The 21089-nt window shown below is 45.2% G+C and overlaps 1 protein-coding gene and 1 long non-coding RNA gene across 2 annotated transcripts; one reads left to right on the top strand and one right to left on the bottom strand.

Moving 5' to 3' along the window:
* Positions 1–129: 129 nt before the first annotated feature.
* LOC118380101 (uncharacterized) lies at positions 130–1745 on the top strand. Its single transcript, XR_004824773.2, has 3 exons — positions 130–239; positions 660–801; positions 1061–1745. It is a non-coding gene; the product is annotated as an uncharacterized LOC118380101 (long non-coding RNA).
* A 1723-nt stretch (positions 1746–3468) lies between these two features.
* LOC118401760 (uncharacterized) lies at positions 3469–16940 on the bottom strand. Its single transcript, XM_052476153.1, has 12 exons — positions 16682–16940; positions 13350–16040; positions 11964–13173; positions 10335–10405; positions 10160–10245; positions 9992–10052; positions 9781–9856; positions 9615–9662; positions 5107–5363; positions 4519–4728; positions 4283–4371; positions 3469–4155 (listed from the first exon to the last, which is right to left on the bottom strand). The coding sequence occupies exons 2-12, from the start codon at positions 15975–15977 to the stop codon at positions 4077–4079; spliced, it is 4815 nt and encodes a 1604-aa protein (XP_052332113.1). The 5' UTR covers positions 15978–16040; positions 16682–16940; the 3' UTR covers positions 3469–4076.
* Between the last annotated feature and the right edge of the window lie 4149 nt (positions 16941–21089).

The raw sequence follows: 21089 nt of genomic DNA, 5'->3' as shown, positions 1-21089 counted from the left end.
CATGAGTGATGATGAGGATGATATCCTCACCTTGGATGCTGTGTGTGGTGTGTGAATACCTGCGAGTGTGTCCATCCGTCCATGTGTCTGTCCATCCTTCTAACAGTGTCCTCTCCTGCTGTACTGTAGAGCCTGCTGCTGAGAGCCTGGTAGACATGCTGCAGTGTGAGTTCTGTGGGAAGAGAGGCTACGTTCACACCTTCCTCCGATCCAAACGATTCTGCTCCATGACCTGTCAGGTCAGTCTAGTTTTCCTCAAAGGGCTGCAGAATACCAGTAACTTTCACAAAATTCCCAGGTTTTCCAGAAATCCCAGTCGGAAGATTCCTGAACTTCCTGGTTATTCCCTCCTGATTCAAGGAATCTTCCAATTTTTTTTTTCCGAAAAAAATGAAAAGATACTGGGAAAGTTACCCAAATACTGTTCCCCAACCCAGATGAAGCCCCTGGAATCGATTTGTGGACTTGTAGCCAATAGCCATATGTACTTTTCCCCATCCAGGATGAAGGGGAATTCAAGAGACCCAGACTACAATTCTTGGAATGTTTTTGTGTTCAGTGGAATATCTCCCCTGGATGGCTAAACTCCAGAAACCATACAGACCTCAACTTTCCATCTTTCTGTTCCTCTGACTGTCTCTCTCCCTCCACTCTGTCAGGTTCAATGTGAGCTGTACTAAGCATCTGAGCAAGTTGAAGGTGGACAAGGCCAGTCATTGGAGCCACAGGCCGATGGGCAGGAGAGGACGACCCCTGGGAAGGATCAACGGGGGCTCCAGAGAACACTTCCTCCTTAGACAGGTCTGTATGTTTAGCCAACTCCTATGATAATTGATAATGCCAATCATGGCAAGACAGCTGGCAAATCAGAACCAAAAAAATCTGGAACGAGGCTAGGTCAGTTAGACAGACAGGCATGAGATCAACAAATGTGCAATTATCTGATCTACCTACGAAACCCCAAACTGTTGTCCCTCTAAAGCATTATATGGGGAAATGTCCCATGTCTCTCTCTCTCCACCTTCCTCATTTGTCCCCCCTCTCGCTCCTCCTCCTCCAGGTAGGAGGGACATATCCAACGAGTTACGTTCCCAGGAGATTGACGGCCAGGCCCTCCTATTGCTGACAGAGAACCACTTGATGACAGTTATGAATATCAAAACTAGGCCCCGCCCTCAGAATCTGTGCCCACATCAACTCTCTGAGGGAACCATGAGCACAGGAAATGAGCATCTCAAATGGCACCCTATTCCCTATATAGTACACTACTGTTGACCAGGGCTCTATCTGGTCAAAAGTAGTGCACTATATAGGAGATAGGGTGCCATTTGGTATGCGAATGAGAGGAACACCCTTTTTGGACTTTAAAGACATTGGATTCCAGGAGGATTTGAGACACACACACTGGCTCTCCACCTTTCAACTCAGTGAGAAGCAGCTAATAAACTGTTTTTCATCAGTGTATCACCATAGTGATTGTAGCAATACGGCATTTTCTGTGTATTACATTGAAAGCACTGTACATGATGTTTAAAACGTAATTATATTGAAATGTTTTGCCAAAATGTTGATAGTCTTTGAAGGCTGTTTACCAAGCCTGAGACAAGTTGGTATTTTACAACGACAAAGATTGACTGAAGTTGCACCAAGAACACCCGTGGCATAGCAACCAGGAAGTGCCTTGTGAATTCCATGATTGATGAGACATTAGACAAGCAACATATTTTTTTGTACTTATAAATACACTGCTCAAAAAAATAAAGGGAACACTAAAATAACACATCCTAGATCTGAATGAATGAAATATTCTTATGAAAAACTTTTTTCTTTACATAGTTGAAGGTGCTGACAACAAAATCACACAAAAATTATCAAGGGAAATCAAATTTATCAACCCATGGAGGTCTGGTTTTGGAGTCACACTCAAAATTAAAGTAGAAAACCACACTACAGGCTGATCCAACTTTGATGTAATGTCCTTAAAACAAGTCAAAATGAGGCTCAGTAGTGTGTGTGGCCTCCACGTGCCTGTATGACCTCCCTACAACGCCTGGGCATGCTCCTGATGAGGTGGCGGATGGTCTCCTGAGGGATCTCCTCCCAGACCTGGACTAAAGCATCCGCCAACTCCTGGACAGTCTGTGGTGCAACAGACTGTCCACCATCTGTTGGTGGATGGAGCGAGACATGATGTCCCAGATGTGCTCAATTGAATTCAGGTCTGGGGAACGGGCGGGCCAGTCCATAGCATCAATGCCTTCCTCTTGCAGGAACTGCTGACACACTCCAGCCACATGAGGTCTTGCATTAGGAGGAACCCAGGGCCAACCACACCAGCATATGGTCTCACAAGGGGTCTGAGGATCTCATCTCGGTACCTAATGGCAGTCAGGCTACCTCTGTCGAGCACATGGAGGGCTGTGCGGCCCCCCACTGCCAAACCGGTCATGCTGGAGGATGTTACAGGCAGCAGAACGTTCTCCACGGCGTCTCCAGACTGTCACGTCTGTCACATGTGCTCAGTGTGAACCTGCCTTCATCTGTGAAGAGCACAGGGCGCCAGTGGCGAATTTGCCAATCTTGGTGTTCTCTGGCAAATGCCAAAACGTCCTGCACGGTGTTGGGCTAAGCACAACCCCCACCTGTGGATGTCGGGCCCTCATGGAGTCTGTTTCTGACCGTTTGAGCAGACACATGCACATTTGTGGCCTGGTGGAGGTCATTTTGCAGGGCTCTGGCAGTGCTCCTCCTTGCACAAAGGCGGAGGTAGCGGTCCTGCTGCTGGGTTGTTGCCCTCCTACGGCCTCCTCCACTTCTCCTGATGTACTGGCCTGTCTCCTGGTAGCGCCTCCATGCTCTGGACACAGACACAGAAAACCTTCTTGCCACATCTCGCATTGATGTGCTGCACTACCTGAGCCACTTGTGTGGGTTGTAGACTCCGTCTCATGCTACCACTAGAGTGAAAGCACCGCCAGCATTCAAAAGTGACCAAAACATCAGCCAGGAAGCATAGGAACTGAGAAGTGGTCTGTGGTCCCCACCTGCAGAACCACTCCTTTATTCGGGGTGTCTTGCTAATTGCCTATAATTTCCACCTGTTGTCTATTCCATTTGCACAACAGCATGTGAAATGTATTGTCCATCAGTGTTGCTTCCTAAGTGGACAGTTTGATTTCACAGAAGTGTGATTGACTTGGAGTTACATTGTGTTGTTTAAGTGTTCCCTTTATTTTTTTGAGCAGTGTATAATATAAATCCGTTACCAGACTTGCATTCATTCATTATTGACCTGTCATGGGTGGAAGAACCTCATTCCTGTACTGTCATTGCAAGTCATGGGTTGTGTCTTAAATGGCACGCTGTTCCCGATATAGTGCACTACTTGGGCCTTGGTCAAAAGAAGTGCACTAGGAAGAGAATAGGGTGCCATTTGGACCTCAGTATACCAATAAGAAGCAAACCAGGTGACCGAGGAAGCTTTATTGAGCTGACATGATTCACATTCAGAATATCACATGCCTGTCACCAAGGAATAGGTATAGATGAAGGTATCGACAAGCTAGCCTTACATGACCACATGATTAGACAGGAATTCAAACAGGAAGAGGAATTAAAATATTACAAAAAAACACAACAAAAAAAAGACATTCCGTTTCTATATAAAAATAGACCAGTATTTACAGAATTTACAGTCATCCAGCCTTAATGGGCAACCATGATGGATAAAATACTGTGGTAGTTGGTCTAGACCGCAGGGTAACTCCTCCCAGGAGTTTCACATTCACAGTCACACCACTGCTAGTATGAACTATGAACTACAGCAGTTGAATGTCCTCAGAGACCGTTCTAAATGGCTCTTTTTTTTCTTCCCAGGATGCTCAACAGTTTTGTTGTGATTTGGAAACTTTGGGACTAAATGCAACGTTGCCGCATTTGTGGAGATCGCATTCACGGTAAAACGCTGCAGATGTCGTCTCAATCAGAAATGACATTTGAAGGTAAAGCACTATACAGCCCTCGGATTTCATCTCGGCCCGAAGTCTGACAGCTGGAAGCCAAGTAGGCAGTGTTGTTCAGTGCGCAGGACGCTGACCGATCGATGCTTTCATCTTCATCTGTTGCTCGATCATCCAATCAAACTCCTCTCTTTCCCTGAGGAGAGGAAGGAGGGACAGGAAAACAGATGTGGGAACTGGTGTGTTAAACCTGACTTGGGTTAGCTCCCCAAGCTAATGCCTAGGCTTTAGTTCAGTGGGCTAACACACTACTCCTCTCTTACCTTTTACTCAGACAGGGCCCTTTTAGGTATTTGTCCTCTGCCTTCACCAGTGACAACTTGTCCACTCCAGCTATGGCATAGATAATAGCCTGCAGGAGAAGAAAACTTTAGAATAATTTCATTTAAAATAATTCAACGTCACTTCAACAGTAAAGAAGGGGAATATTAAAACACACACAGCAAAAATACACGTGTGTGTCGATGGACAATAAAGTAGTTTCCTATTGCACTGTGACCTCAGGTAAGAGGACGTCCAGGACGAGGCGAATGCGGTCAACGTCAGCCAGGCAGGGGGCGGTGAGGGGGGCGGTATCATACACCCCCCTCAGGTACTGATACACCTGGTCCAGCTGATCCTCATCCTCCAGGTAGGTGTCCACTACTGAACGGCTGGCTGCCAGGAACCATCGCAACCACTTAGATTGTTGCTGCCCGCCGATCACACCCTTGGGGGAGAGAAAGGTCAGCATATATAGAGAGACCTGATCACACCCTTGGGGAGGGGAAGAAAGGTCATCATATATAGAGACCTGATCACACCCTTGGGGAGGGGAAGAAAGGTCATCATATATAGAGACCTGATCACACCCTGGGGTTAGAGAGAGGGGCTTGGGGGGAGAGAAAAGGATGGAAGGAGGGAGAGAGCGAGCAAGCGAGAAAGAAGAATGAGGGAGAGAGGGGAATGAAGGGAGAAAATCTGAGACAGACAGACAGACAGACAGACAGACAGACAGACAGACAGACAGACAGACAGACAGACAGACAGAGAAGAGAACCTATTGACTGCCTGGGAGAGTGAGGAAGGCATCGGCATGGTTACTCACTAGAAGGCGTGTCTCCACCCGGCGTTGCTTAACGATGAAGTCCACCAGTTTCTCATTGGCACGGTTACGTGCTGCCTTGGAGCGGTCAGGCAGCAGCTTCCTCCTTCTCCTCCTCCTCCTCTCCTCCTCCTGACGGCCGCTGCCCTCCTCCTCTTCCTCCCCAAGGTCAGAGGTTAAAAACTGCTCCTCCAACATCAGCTTACTGGGGAAGTTGAGGTCAGAGGTACTCTGAGGATAACGTCTCCTCACAGGACAGCCTGGGGGTGGATCAGGCAGGTTATTTATCCATATGTCACCTTCATTTGTATTTATTATGGATCTCCAATTTTACAAAAAATGACAATACAGTCACAACACAATGTGTGCCCTCAGGCCCCAACTCCACCGCTACCACATATCTACAGTACTAAATCCATGTGTACAGTTGAAGTCGGAAGTTTACATACACTTAGGTTGGAGTCATTAGAACTCGTTTTTCAACCAGTCCACCAATTTCTTGTTAACAAACTATTGTTTTGGCAAGTCGGTTAGGACATCTACTTTGTGCATGACACAAATAATTTTTCCAACAACTGTTTAGACAGATTATTTCACTGTATCACAATTCCTGTGGGTCAGAAGTTTACATACACTAAGTTGACCGTGCCTTTAAGCAACTTGGAAAATTCCAGAAAATTATGTCATGGCTTTAGGCTAATTGACATCATTTGAGTCAATTGGAGGTGTACCTGTGGATGTATTTCAAGGTCTACCTTCAAACTCAGTGCCTCTTTGATATTCCCATGATGTCAAGCAAAAGGGAAAATGGACAAATCTTTTAAAAAATTGTAGACCTCCAAAAGTAAAAAAAAAAAGTCTAAAAGTGCAAATCAATCCCAGAACAGCAAAGGACCTTGTGAAGATGCTGGAGGAAAAAGGTACAAAAGTATCTATATCCACAGTAAAACGAGTTCTATATCGACATAACCTGAAAGGCCGCTCAGCAAGGAAGAAGCTACTGCTCCAAAACCGCCATAAAAAAGCCAGACTACGGTTTGCAACTGCACATGGGGACAAAGACAGTACTTTCTGGAGAAATGTCCTCTGGTCTGATGAAATACATTTACATTTACATTTAAGTCATTTAGCAGACGCTCTTATCCAGAGCGACTTACAAATAAATATAGAACTGTTTGGCCATAATGACCATCGTTATGTTTGGAGGAAAAAGGGGAAGGCTTGCAAGCTGAAGAACACCATCCCAACCGTGAAGCACGCAGATGGCAGCATCATGTTGTGGAGGTGCTTTCCTGCAGGAGGGACTGGTGCACTTCACAAAATAGATAGCATCATGACGAAGGAAAATGATTTGGATATCTTGAAGCAACATCTCAAGACATCAATCAGGAGGTTAAAGCTTGGCCGCAAATGGGTCTTCCAAATGGACAATGACCCCAAGCATACTTCCAAAGTTGTGGCAAAATGGCTTAAGGACAACAAAGTCAAGGTGTTGGAGTGGCCATCACAAAGCCCTGACCTCAATCCTATAGAAAATGTGTGGGCAGAACTGAAAAAGCATGTGCAAGCAAGGAGGCCTACAAACCTGACTCAGTTACACCAGTTCTGTCAGGATGAATGGGCCAAAATTCACCCAACTTATTGTGGGAAGCTTGTGGAAGGCTACACGAAACGTTTGACCCAAATTTCAGACTTCAACTGTATGTATAGTGCGCATGTTATCGTGCAGTCGTGTGTGTGTGTGTGTGTGTGTGGTGTGTGGTGTGTGTGTGTGTGTGTGTGTGTGTGTATGAATGAATGCGCCTGTGCCAATGTTTGTGTTGCTTCAAAGTCCCCGTTGTTCCATAAGGTGTTTTTTTCCTGTTTCTTTAATCTAATTTTAGTGAATGCGTCAGTTACTTGATGTGGAATAGAGTTCCATGTAGTCATGGCTCTATGTAGTACTGTGTGCATCCCATAGTCTGTTCTGGACTTGGGGACTGTGAAGAGACCTCTTGTGGCATGTCTTGTGGGGCATGCATGGGTGTCCGAGCTGTGTGCCAGTAGTTTAGACGGACAGCTCGGTGCATTCAACATGTCAATACCTCTCATAAATAAAAGTAGTGATGAAGTCAACCTCTCCTCCACTTTCAGCCAGGAGAGATTGACATGCATATGATTAATATTAGCTCTCTGTGTACATCTAGCCGTGCTGCCCTATTCTGAGCCAATTGCAATTTTCCTCAGTCCTTTTTTGTGGCACCTGACCACACGACTGAACAGTAGTCCAGGTTTCGACAAAACTAGGGCCTGTAGGACCTGCCTTGTTGATAGTGTTGTTAAGAAGGCAGAGTATCGCTTTATTATAGACAGACTTCTCCCCATCTCAGCTACTACTGCATCAATATGTTTTGACCATGACAGTTTACAATCCAGGGTTACTCCACATGATTTATTACAAGATTTAGTTGAGGTTTAGGGTTTAGTGAGGGTTTTGTTCCAAATACAATGCTTATTCCTTGCCACCCACTCTGAAACTAACTGCAGCTCTTTGTTAAGTGTTGCAGTAATTTCAGTCGCTGTAGTAGCTGACGTGTATTGAGTCATCTGCATACATAGACACTCTGGCTTTACTCAAAGTCAGTGGTATGTCGTTAGTAAAAATGGAAAAAGCAAGGGGCCTAAACAGTTACCCTGGGGAATTCCTGATTCTAACGGGATTAATATTTATGTAAGTGCTTTTGCTTGTTGAGTGTCCTTCCCTATAAGCATGCTGAAATTCTGTTGTCAATTTGTTTACTGTGAAATAGCATTGTATCTGGTCAAACACAATTTTCTCCAGAAGTTAACTAAGGGTTGGTAACAGGCTGATTGGTTGGTTATTTGAGCCAGTAAAGGGGGCTTTACTATTCTTGGGTAACGGACTGACTTTAGCTTCCCTCCTGGCCTGAGGGCACACACTCTCTAGTAGGCTTAAATTGAAGATGTGGCAAATAGGAGTGGCAATATCGTCTGCTATTATCCTCAGTAATTTTCCATCTAGATTGTCAGACCCTGCTGGCTTGTCATTGTTGATAGACAGCAATAATTTGTTCACCTCTACCACAATGACTTTGCGAAATTCAAAAGTACAATACTTGTCTTTCATAATCTGGTCTGATATACTTGGATGTGTAGTGTCAGAGTTTGTTGCTGGTATGTCATCTCTAAGTTTGCATATCTTTCCAATGAAAAAGTCATTAAAAGTAGTTTGCAATATATCAGTGGGCTATGTGATGAATGAGCCATCTGATTCACTGAATGAAGGAGCTGAGTTGGCTTTTTCCCCCACAATTTCATTTTAAAGGTGCCCCAAAGCTTTTTACTATCATTCTATATGTAATTTATCTTTGTTTCATCGTGTAGTTTATTTTTATTTCGTTTAGTCACATGATTCCTTAATTTGTAGTGCGTTTGCCAATCGGTTAGGCTGTCAGACTTAACTTCCATACCTTTTGCCTCATCCCTCTCAACCACACAATTTTTCAATTCCTCATCAGTCCAAGGGGATTTAACAGTTTTTGCAGTCATGTTCTTAATGGATGTGTGCTTATTAGTAACTGGAATAAGTAGTTTCATAAATGTGTCAAGTGCAGCGTCTGGTTGCTCCTCATTACACACCGCAGACCAGCAGCGTCTGGTTGCTCCTCATTACACACCGCAGACCAGCAGCGTCTGGTTGCTCCTCACTACACACCACAGACCAGCAGCGGTCTGACCAGCAGCGTTGCTCCTCATTACACACACACCACAGACCAGCAGCGTCTGGTTGCTCCTCACTACACACCACAGACCAGCAGCGTCTGGTTGCTCCTCACTACACACCACAGACCAGCAGCGTCTGGTTGCTCCTCACTACACACCACAGACCAGCAGCGTCTGGTTGCTCCTCATTACACACCACAGACCAGCAGCGTCTGGTTGCTCCTCACTACACACCACAGACCAGCAGCGTCTGGTTGCTCCTCACTACACACCACAGACCAGCAGCGTCTGGTTGCTCCTCACTACACACCACAGACCAGCAGCGTCTGGTTGCTCCTCACTACACACCACAGACCAGCAGCGTCTGGTTGCTCCTCACTACACACCACAGACCAGCAGCGTCTGGTTGCTCCTCACTACACACCACAGACCAGCAGCGTCTGGTTGCTCCTCATTACACACCAGCAACTATTCTTTACATCGACATATGAATCACTACAAAACGTATTGTATGACCTCTTATACAGTATATTAGGCCCAGCCTTTGTAACTTTGGTTTTCCTAGATATGGCAATTATAAAATCACCCAGAAAATATACTTCTCTGTTGATATCACATACATTATCAAGCATTTCACACATATTATATTTAGTCAGGTTCAGTTAGAGAACACATTCTGTTGTACTATAATGACTATCTTAAATTAAGAACAGGCAGCATTGGGATGAGGTTAAACATTGGATAGCAAAGTACCAACATCTAATAGCAGCGAATAGACATGAACTTACTTATGTCATCTGAAAAGTATTCAATGAAGGAACCGGTGAAGCCGCATCCTGCAAAAGACAATACAAACATCAAGGAAAACACAACACGCATATAATGAACTTCATCAGGGTCCGGAAAACAGGCGCATAGTGCTCATTCTAAGAGAAGCGTAGTACAATTGTTTACCGATACGGATTCTATAGTCGGCGATCAGCTCCAGGCACCATTTGATGGCAGCATCATAACTCTCTCTGGCTTTACACTACAGACAACAGAAAACAACATCAACCCACCAGTCACCAGGAATACATATACAAAAAGAGCTGTATCTATAATATAAATGAGTTATATGGAAACAGTATTCATAAAAGAGTTTGTCTGTTTCAGACATTCTTACCACAAGCTGATCAGCCTCTTCACAGTCAAAAGGCTTCAATGTTTTTAAGGCCACAGAGAAGCTGGAAAAGAAACGGGGGAAAAAATTATGGTTAATATCGGAACAAAGGTTCATTACCAAGTGAATGACGGTGGAAAGGGTTAAACAGCGAGTTTTTGGAGTTCCTACCCTTTTCGTATCCTCTTCTTGTCAAACAGCAGGTTGTCAATAAACACAATGCTGGCTTTCTTCATCTTCCGGTTCACGCTTTTCACCTGAGGAGAAGAGGAGTTGTTGTCAGCTCTAACATGTCCCCACCACATCTCATCATTTCATGTTGTTGGGAGCACAGATCCTAACTCACCATTGCCGGCCAGAAAGGATAGTTTCTAAATTTGCACCAAACACATATTCCCTCTGTTATGGACAGCGACTCTGAAAGAGACAAATAATGATTTATATACTGAACACAAATATAAAACGCAACATGTAAAGTGTTGGTCCCATGTTTCATGAGCTGAAATAAAAAGATCCCAGAAATGTTCCTTATGCACAAAAAGACAAAAAGCTTATTTCTCTCTAATTTTGTGCCCATATTTGTTTACATCCCTGTTAATGAGCATTTCTCCTTTACCAAGATAATCCATCCACCTGACTGGTATGGTATATCAATAAAATTATTAAATAGCATGATCATTACACAGGTGCACCTTGTGCTGGGGACAATAAAATGCCACTAAAATGTGCAATTGTCACAATACAATGCCACAGATGTCTCAAGTTTTGAAGGAGCATGCAATTGGCATACTGGCTACAGGAATGTCCACCAGAGCTGTTGCTAGAGAATGCAATGTCAATTTCTCTACCATAAGCCACCTCCAAATTTGTTTTAGAGAATTTGGCAGTACTTCCAACCGGCCTCACGTGTAACCACGCCAGCCCAGGTCCTCCACATCTGTCTTCTTCACCTGTTGGATCATCTGAGACCAGCCACTTGGACAGCTGATGAAACTGTGGGTTTGCGCAACCAACGAATTCCTGCACAAACTGTCAGAAACCATTTCAGGGAAGCAACTCTACATGCTTTTCGTTCTCACCAGGGTATTGACCTGACTGCAGTTCGGCGTCGTAACCGACTTCAGTGGGCAAATGCTCACCTTCGATGGCCACTGGCACACTGGAGAAGTGTGCTCTTTACGGATGAATCCCCGTTTCAAATGTGGGCGAGCAGTTTGCTGATGTCAACGTTGTGAACAAAGTGCCAGTCGGGTTATGGTGGAGGGGGGATTATGGTATGGGCAGGCATAAGCTACGGACAGTGAACACAATTACATTTTATCGATGGCAATTTGATGCACAGAGATACCGTGAAGAGATCCCGAGGCCATTGTTGAGCCATTCATCCACCGCCATCACGTCATGTTTCAGCATGATAATGCACGGCCCCATGTCATCTTTTCACATTTCCTGCAAGCTTAAAATGTCCCAGTTCTTCCATGGCCTGCATACTCAGACTGCCACCCATTGGACAGGTTTGGGATGCTCTGGATCGGCGTGTATGACAGCGTGTTCCAGTTCCCGCCAATATCCAGCAACTTTGCACAGCCATTGAAGAGGAGTGGGACAACATTCCACAGGCCACAATCAACAGCCTGATCAATTATGTGAAGGAGCTGTGTCGCGCTGCATGAGGCAAATGGTGGTCACACCAGATACTGACTGGCTTTCTGATCCTTGCCTCTACCTTTTGTTTTAAATTATCTGTTACCAACAGATGCACATCTGTATTCCCAGTCATGTGAAATGCATAGATTAGGGCCTAATGAATTTATTTAAATTGACTGATTTCCTTATATGAACTGTAAAATCTTTGAAATTCTTGCATGTTGCTTTTATATTTTTGTTCAGTGTAATTAAAAACAATGTACAATTTTTACAGGCGTCATGTCAGGGAGGGAGTTTATCAACCATCCACACAATCACACTAACTCACTTGTGTTATTTAAGAAACTGGGCAGATCTTCCTCATCCTCCTGCTCTTCCTCCTCCTCCTCTTCAAGAGGAAGTGATGTCAGGTGGTCTTCCTGAAGGCTCAGTTCGATGGACAGGTTTGAGGACAGGGGGGCATCTCCTGTGTCTTCGTCCGGTGAGTCCAACTCCAGTAGCTCAAACCGTGGTCTGGAGCATTGGATTGGCTGAGAGCTGGTGCTGTCGTCACTCTGCAGACCGACTCTCTCCACTCCCTCTGCTGTAAGACCCTTCCTGATTCTACGTCTGTGCTTGGCTGGAGGCCCCTCCTCTGAGCTGCAGGTCTGGGAACCTCCCTCTGCTGCAGTCTTCACCTTCTTACCACACTGAGTCTTCACTCTCTTCCCTACTGCCGGGTTCTTCACTCTCTTCACTACAGTCGGGTCCTTCACGCTCTCCACTACAGCCGGCTTCTTCACGCTCTCCACTACAGCCGGCTTCTTCACGCTCTCCTCGACAGCCGGCTTCTTCACTCCCTTCACGACAGCCGGCTTCTTCACTCCCTTCACGACAGCCGGCTTCTTCACTCCCTTCACGACAGCCGGCTTCTTCACTCCCTTCACGACAGCCGGCTTCTTCACTCCCTTCACGACAGCCGGCTTCTTCACTCCCTTCACGACAGCCGGCTTCTTCACTCCCTTCACTACAGCCGGCTTCTTCACTCCCTTCACTACAGCCGGCTTCTTCACTCCCTTCACTACAGCCGGCTTCTTCACTCCCTTCACTACAGCCGGCTTCTTCACTCCCTTCACTACAGCCGGCTTCTTCACTCCCTTCACGACAGCCGGCTTCTTCACTCCCTTCACGACAGCCGGCTTCTTCACTCCCTTCACGACAGCCGGCTTCTTCACTCCCTTCACGACAGCCGGCTTCTTCACTCCCTTCACTACAGCCGGCTTCTTCACTCCCTTCACTACAGCCGGCTTCTTCACTCCCTTCACTACAGCCGGCTTCTTCACTCCCTTCACTACAGCCGGCTTCTTCACTCCCTTCACTACAGCCGGCTTCTTCACTCCCTTCACGACAGCCGGCTTCTTCACTCCCTTCACTACAGCCGGCTTCTTCACTCCCTTCACTACAGCCGGCTTCTTCACTCCAGCCGGGTCCTTCCTTGGTCGACCTCTGGGTTTACCCCAAGGTTTACTGCTGGGTACAGCTCCGTCTGGCTCTGGAATCTGAAAGAGAGAAAGTTACTGAATATTGAATACTTTAAACATGTACTACTCTACAGAGAATAAGCCTGGACTAAAACACATTATCAATGGAGATTCTCCATTGTCAAGGCAAATTGTCTCTCGGTGCGTCACATCACGTCTGTTTCGACTCAGTGTTGATAAAGATGATACAGTACCTTGTCTAGATGGAACAGCTTCCAGGTGATAGGTGAGGCGTTCTGAGGGCTGTCTGGCTTAGAGCTGGGGGCCAGGGGAGACGGAGCGACAGAGAAGGAGTTGGCTGTTCCTATGGAGGATCTGGGGCCTGGGGTGGAGCTAAGACAGATCTGTTGCTGGACCCCCTTAGTTCTGCCTCTGACTCTCTTAGGTGTGCTTGTCAAGGAAGAGACACCAGGAGGGCTGAGAGTAGGAGAGAGGCTCCTCTTTAGGCCAGAAGAGAGTTCTGCAGATAGAACAGGGAATGAAGAGACGATCTCAGAGTCTACCCTGTGGCTCTGTGTTTTTTTCCTATGTTTTCTCTTTGGGACACCAGGAGGGTTGTGTGTGGAAGAGACAACGCTGTGGGAGAGGTCTGCAGATAGCACAGGGAGTGAGATGTGGTTGGCAGAGACTACATTATGGCTCTTTGATTTCTTAATATATTTTCTCTTTTTTACAGTCTCCACTTGTGACTCTAGCTTACGCTTCAGCGATATTTCAGATGTCTTTTCCCTATTCCCCTCAGTTTCCTGTGACTGGTCTACTTTATGGCTCTGTGACTTTCTAGTATGTTTCCACTTCCTCACAGTCTCCTGCGACTGGTCATGTGATTGAGCTACCTTGGAGGTCTGTGACGTTTTAGATGCATGTTTCCTCTTGCTCAAAGTCTCACTGTCCTGCGACTGGTCGGTCTCCTGCGACTGGTCTACCTTAGGGGTCTCTGATTTTTTTGTATACTTCCTCTTTGTCACCGGTGCCGGACACCTGTCCTCAAGGACAGGCGCAGGTGAGTTGGATGTCAAGGACTGTGTCTCAGCCTCTGTTTGGTCCTCTGGCTGTGAACACGCGTGTGTATCTGTTAGGGCCTGATTGGTCTGATGTTCTGGGACAGTATGAGGTGTCTTGTCTTTGGGTGGCCTCCTCCTCTTGCGCTGTTCACTGTGTGGCTGTGAACTTGGGTCTGAATCAGAACGGGACTGGATTTGATGTCCTGGGACAGTATGAGGTGTCTTGTCTTTGGGTGGCCTCCCCCTCTTGCGCCGTTCACTGTGTGGCTGTGAACATGGGTCTGAATCAGAACGGGACTGGATTTCATGTCCTGGGACAGTATGAGGTGTCTTGTCTTTGGGTGGCCTCCCCCTCTTGCGCCGTTCACTGTGTGGCTGTGAACTTTGGTCTGAATCTGAAGGGGACTGGATCTGATGTCCTGGGACAGTATGAGGTGTCTTGTCTTTGGGTGGCCTCCCCCTCTTGCGCCGTTCACTGTGTGGCTGTGAACTTGGGTCTGAATCAGAAGGGGACTGGATCTCCTGCGACTGGTCAGTCTCCTGCGACTGGTCAGTCTCCTGCGACTGGTCAGTCTCCTGCGACTGGTCTACCTTAGGGGTCTCTGATTTTTTTCTATACTTCCTCACCGGTGACTGACACCGGTCCTCAGGCACAGGTGAGTTGGATGAGAGGGGATGTGTCACTGTGACAGCATCCGTTTGTTCCTCTCGCTGTGAACATGGGTCTGAATCTGAAGGGGACTGGATCTGATGTCCTGGGACAGTATGAGGTGTCTTGTATTTGGGTGGCCTCCCCCTCTTGTGCCATTCACTGTGTGGCTGTGAACATGTGTCTGAATCTGAAGGGGACTGGATCTGATGTCCTGGGACAGTATGAGGTGTCTTGTATTTGGGTGGCCTCCCCCTCTTGCGCCGTTCACCGTGTGGCTGTGACTGATCAGAGGTTCCTTTCTCTGTGGTCCTCTGTTTCTGGGGTGAAACAAATGGTTCAGCCTCTAGCTCTCTGGTCAGTGAATATGTGTGATCTCTAGCAATTAGGACATTATGGCTGGTTGTATCTCCTTGTTCTACAGATGGACTACAGAGATGGGACCCTTCGTTACGATGTACCCTCTGTAAATCCTTGGTGGAGGAAGGTAGTTCAGAGGAGCCCACTGGTGGGCTGGGTGACAGGGGCTGTGTCTCAACCTCTGTTAGGGCATCAGGTGACTGACACCGGTCCTCAGGCACAGGTGAGTTGGATGAGAGGGGATGTATCACTCTGACAGCATTAGTTTCTTCCTCTCGCTGTGAACATGGGTCTGAATCTGAAGGGGACTGGATCTGATGTTCTGGGACAGTATGAGGTGTCTTGTCTTTGGGTGGCCTCCCCCTCTTTCGCTGTTCACTGTGTGGCTGTGAACATGGGTCTGAATCTGAAGGGGACTGGATCTGATGTTCTGGGACAGTATGAGGTGTCTTGTCTTTGGGTGGCCTCCCCCTCTTTCGCTGTTCACTGTGTGGCTGTGAACATGGGTCTGAATCTGAAGGGGACTGGATCTGATGTTCTGGGACAGTATGAGGTGTCTTGTCTTTGGGTGGCCTCCCCCTCTTGCGCCGTTCACTGTGTGGCTGTGATGCATCAGAGGTTCCATTCTCTGCTGTCTTCTGTTTCTGGGGTGTAATTAGTGATTGAGACAGGCTAGCAGGGTTGGTTGAAACAGGTGTTTGAACTGGGCTAGCAGGGCTAAGTCCTGGCTGTGGAGTGGATGTTTGGTGGTTGGTCCAATTTGAGTTCTTCTGAGTGGAAAAGGAAGAACTGTCCTCTGGTGAATTCATGTTTAAGGCCAGGCGAGCTCCAGCGCTTCAACTCCTCAGGAGGGCAACGCTTGTCATCTTGAGCTGTGATGGAACCATGCATGAACATAACAGCTTTATTATTTGTGTTGATCAAATAACAGCCATGTCAATTTCCCGAGAGGGTTGTAAACATTAAATGTGTAGGCTAGTAATTAGAACCCAAGAAACATCTTAGCAAACATCTGGCCAGCTAGCTAGATAGCTAAACACTGACAGCTTGTGAATTTGACGTTACTAGAGTTACGTTACTAGACCAAACTGTGGCCAGTCAAAGGATTAACACCTTCCGTTTGCATCTTGAAAACGAGATGGTGCACCTCAAAAGATTTCATCATGCAACATTTCAAATAAATTACGTTAGCCGTTAGCTAGCTGACAACACTACTAGAGATCGGTCTCATCAGATATTTAAAAATAAAACGTGATCATATGAGATTACACAGTTGACTAGCTTTAATAGATTTTCGTGTTCACTTTACATCCGCATATGGATGTACGGCGTGCTTTCTGGTATAACAACGCTAACTAGCTAGCTAGAAAGCTACCGATAATTCTACAGCGTGTTTTGAATTGCATCGGTTACTCTGTGCTGGCTAACCGTTAGGTAGCTAACTTGCTAACGTTTCTAAAGTAGTATAGTAGTTAGGTTACAAATACTGATATTCAAAAATATTCATACGTACACATAGAAACAGCAAGGTAGATTTAATATTTTCTTCTTGATACTTCAAATGTTGCAACTCCTTCTGGGTTGGCACTAGTTACCATATCCACAAAGTCAAAATTGGCTATCGTCAACGGGCTATATCGTAAAAATTCATGAAAACAAAAATGTGCTTTATGTTCTTAGTTTAAGTTTAGGCTTAAGGTTAGCAGTCTGGTTAAGGTTATGTTTCATATACGATTTTAAGAATATAAATTGTAGAAATAGGCGGGGTTTGTACTTTGTGGCTGTGGTAACTAGTGACGACCCGCCCAAACCAAAACAGAGATACTTTTGAGGAAATGGGAATCTCCACTGGATTTGTGTATTTGTCGCGGTGCATTCTGGGATAAAGAGAGCTGTCCTCCAAGGAGTGAATGGGAGTCAATTGGGCGCTAAGCTCAAAAACACAACATTAGCATCAATTCCGTGAACAAGTATAACATTTACAAATATTTTCCGAGGTGTGAGATAATTAATTGCTTCTCTGTAACGTTGTATAGCTTTGGAATCGTGACCTTACCTACTTTCGAGGAAAATAGGCAGGTTTCTCGATATATGGTGCTTTCAAGACAACTGGGAACACGGAAAAAAACGAGGTCAAATCATGAGGTTGGTGAATATCAAATCGGAAAGTCTGAACTTTAGAAAGAGGCCCGACTTCACGACTTATAATTCCGAGTTGGATAACCGTTCAAAACGTTTTTTTTTACAGTCGGAGCTCGTTTTTTCCTGAGTTCCCAGTTGTCATGAACGCACTGAAGTCAGAGATTTAAACGCGGAAAGATACTTTAACTTCGAGAAGGGATTGCATGATGATTAGTTTAGCAACCGCGTGACGCATGTCAACGTCAACCCGATTGGTCAACAGTCTGGGCGTTATACGTTGCTCTATTCATTGCCCAATGGGATTCTCATCTCTTCTCTATTTCAATTTCCGAGTTTCGCGCTGTTTGATTCATGGGATATGTAGTACATTATACTGAACTCAGAAGCAATGTAATTTCCCTCATTTAAAAGTTGACGAAATTACATAGGCAAAAAATCATACACAAACATAAACCAAAAACACAACACACAGTAAAAAGGCCTTTACTGTAACATGTTCTGTTCTGTCATCAAGTGAATAAGTACAGAAAAAAGTGACTGCAGTAATGGCGCTGCATTGGATAGCAGGTGTTTTACGGGCTCCTGACCAATTCTTCCATTTTGTGTGGTTTTTTTTGTACATTATCTTTCTGCCATAATTTCCTGTCACCAAAAATATTTTTTGGACATCAAAACAGCGATCACGAACCTCGATTAGGATGAAGATTACCACTACAAAGAGTCAGAGGCTCAGGACATACTGCTCACCGCGGACTCAGAAAATAAAAAAGCGCTGTAAGGACGTGCGGGCAACCTGACAAAACTACATCGGCGAGTACATAAACTGCATCTACCCTCTGTTCTATTGGCGAACGTACAGTCACTGGAGAACAAACAGGACGAGCTCCAAGACTATCCTATCAACGGAACCTTAAGAACTGCAATATCGGAGTCGTGGCTGAATAAGGACATGGATAATATACATAAAAAGCTGTTTTTTCGATGCATTGGCAGGACAGAACAGCAGCACCGGGTAAACTCAAGGGAGGTGTGTGTTCTGCGCTATCTCTAATATTAAGGAATTCTCTACGTTCTGCTCGCTGTAGACCATGCTATTTACCAAGAGAGTTTTCATATTTTTCACAGCTATATGCAACCACAAACCCGATACTGGCACTAAGACCGCATTCAACGAGCAGTATAGGGCCAAAAGCAAGCAAGAAAATGCTCATCCAAAGGCGACGCAACTCGTGGCCGGGGATTTCAATGCAGTGAAACTGAAAATCGTTTTTCCTCGTTTCAACCAGCATGTAACTAGATCACTTTTACTCCACACACAGACACGCATACAAACCCTCGCCTTCCATTTAGAAAATCTGACCACAACTCCATACTCGTTATTCTTGCTTACAAGCAGAAATTCTAACATAAAATACCACTGACGCACTCAATACGGAAGTGGTCTGATGAAGTGGATGCTACACTACAGGACTGTTTCGCTAGCGCAGACTGAAATAGGTACCGGGATTCATCCAATGGGATTGAGGAGTTTACCACCATCAGTTACCGGCTTCATTAATAAATGCATTGTGGAAATTGTCCCGACAGCGACCATATGTACATATCCCAACCAGAAGCCATTTATTACAGGCAACATCCGCACTGAGCTAAAGGCTAGAGCAGCCCCTTTTCAAGGAGCGGGACACTAATCCGGACACTTATAAGAAATCCCACTATGCAATCAAACAGGCAAAGCGTCAATACCGGTCTAAGATCAAAACCTACTAAACTGACTCTGATGATTGTCGGATGTGGCAGGGCTTGCAAACTATCATGAATTACAAAGATAAACCCAGCCGCAAGCTGCCCAGTGACGCTGAGCCTACCAGAAAGCTAATTGCCTTCTATGTGTAACCGGTTTGAAATGGCTAGCTAGTTAGCGGTGGTGCGCGCTAATAGCGTTTCAATCGGTGACATCACTCGCTCTGAGACCTTAAAGTATTTGTTCCCCTGCAAATCAATCCCAGAACAACAGCAACGGACCTTGTGAAGATGCTGGAGGAAACAGGTACAAAGTATCTATATCCACAGTAAAACGAGTCCTATATCGACATAACCTGAAAGGCCTCTCAGCAAGGAAGAAGCCACTGCTCCAAAACTGCCATAAAAAAGCAAGACTATGGTTTGCAACTGCACATGGGGACAAAGACAGTACTTTTTGGAGAAATGTCCTCTGGTCTGATGAAACAAAAATATAACCTTTTGTCCATCATGACCATTGTTATGTTTGGAGGAAAAAGAGGAAGGCTTGCAAGCCGAAGAACACCATCCCAACCGTGAAGCACAGGGGTGGCAGCATCATGTTGTGGGGGTGCTTTGCTGCAGGAGGGACTGGTGCACTTCACAAAATAGATGGTATCATGACGATGGAAAATTCTGTGGATATATTGAAGCAACATCTCAAGACATCAGTCAGGAAGTTAAAGCTTAGTCGCAAATGGGTCTCCAAATGGAAAATGACCCCAAGCATACTTCCAAAGTTGTGGCAAAATGGCTCAAGGACAACAAAGTCAAGGTATTGGAGTGGCCATCACAAAGCCCTGACCTCAATCTTATAGAACATTTGTGGGCAGAACTGAAAAAGCGTGTGAGAGCAAGGAGGCCTACAAACCTGATTCAGTTATACCAGTTCTGTCAGGAGGAATGGACCAAAATTCCCCCAACTTATTGTGTGAAGCTTGTGGAAGGCTACCTGAAACATTTGACCAAAGTTAAACAATTTAAAGGCAATGCTACCAAATACTAATTGAGTGAATGTAAACTTCTGACCCACAGGGAATGTGATGAAAGAAATAAAATCTGAAATCATTCTCTCTACTGTTATTCTGACATTTCACATTCTTAAAGTGGTGATCCTAACTGACCTAAAACAGGGAATTTTTACTAGGATTAAGTGTCAGGAATTGTGAAAAACTGAGTTTAAATGTATTTGGCTAAGGTGTATGTAAACTTCTGACTTCAACTGTATGTGTCTTTATATAATAAACTATTGTTAAATATGAATAAATAATGTGAGCTGTTTTTAGATTGACGTTGCTCGTATTGAGAATTTTCCAGAACATGTGTGGCAATTATTTATTTCAGAGGTGCCAGTAAGACTAGTGCTTTCTATATGCGCTCTGGGTCATGAGACACCATTAGACATGCACCTGTCTGGGGAGTGGACATGTCTGGTTATTTCTGTAACATGGCCTCATATTTACTGTTGCTATGGTTACGTCTATGACCTACATGCATGCATCTGTCTTAGTCGAGAACACGTCTGTATGTTTTAACTATTGGTGTGGCTCTAAAGTTTCCATGCCCTAATATGAAACCAAACTAAAAATTAGTGCAAGGCAAAAAGATAACCAATGGCTAAATACCAGAGTGGATGAGTCATTAAGAGGAGTTACTAAGTGTGTGACGTAAGAAGGAAAAATGTATAAGAAGTGTGTGCCAAGACTGGAAAGTTAGTTGTTTTCATGAACCGGCTCGGCTTTTATTATATTGTAATAAAAGTCTATTTGAACTCACAGGCTCTGGTATTTGAGAGATACAGTGGCTTGCGAAAGTATTCGGCCCCCTTGAACTTTGCGACCTTTTGCCACATTTCAGGCTTCAAACATAAAGATATAAAACTGTATTTTTTTGTGAAGAATCAACAACAAGTGGGACACAATCATGAAGTGGAACGACATTTATTGGATATTTCAAACTTTTTTAACAAATCAAAAACTGAAAAATTGGGCGTGCAAAAT

The sequence above is a fragment of the Oncorhynchus keta genome, chromosome 23 (assembly GCF_023373465.1).
Source record: "Oncorhynchus keta strain PuntledgeMale-10-30-2019 chromosome 23, Oket_V2, whole genome shotgun sequence".
NCBI classification, from domain to species: Eukaryota; Metazoa; Chordata; class Actinopteri; order Salmoniformes; family Salmonidae; genus Oncorhynchus; species Oncorhynchus keta.
The sequence above is the reverse complement of the archived record's forward strand: the minus strand, read 5'-3'. Positions and strand labels throughout refer to the sequence as shown.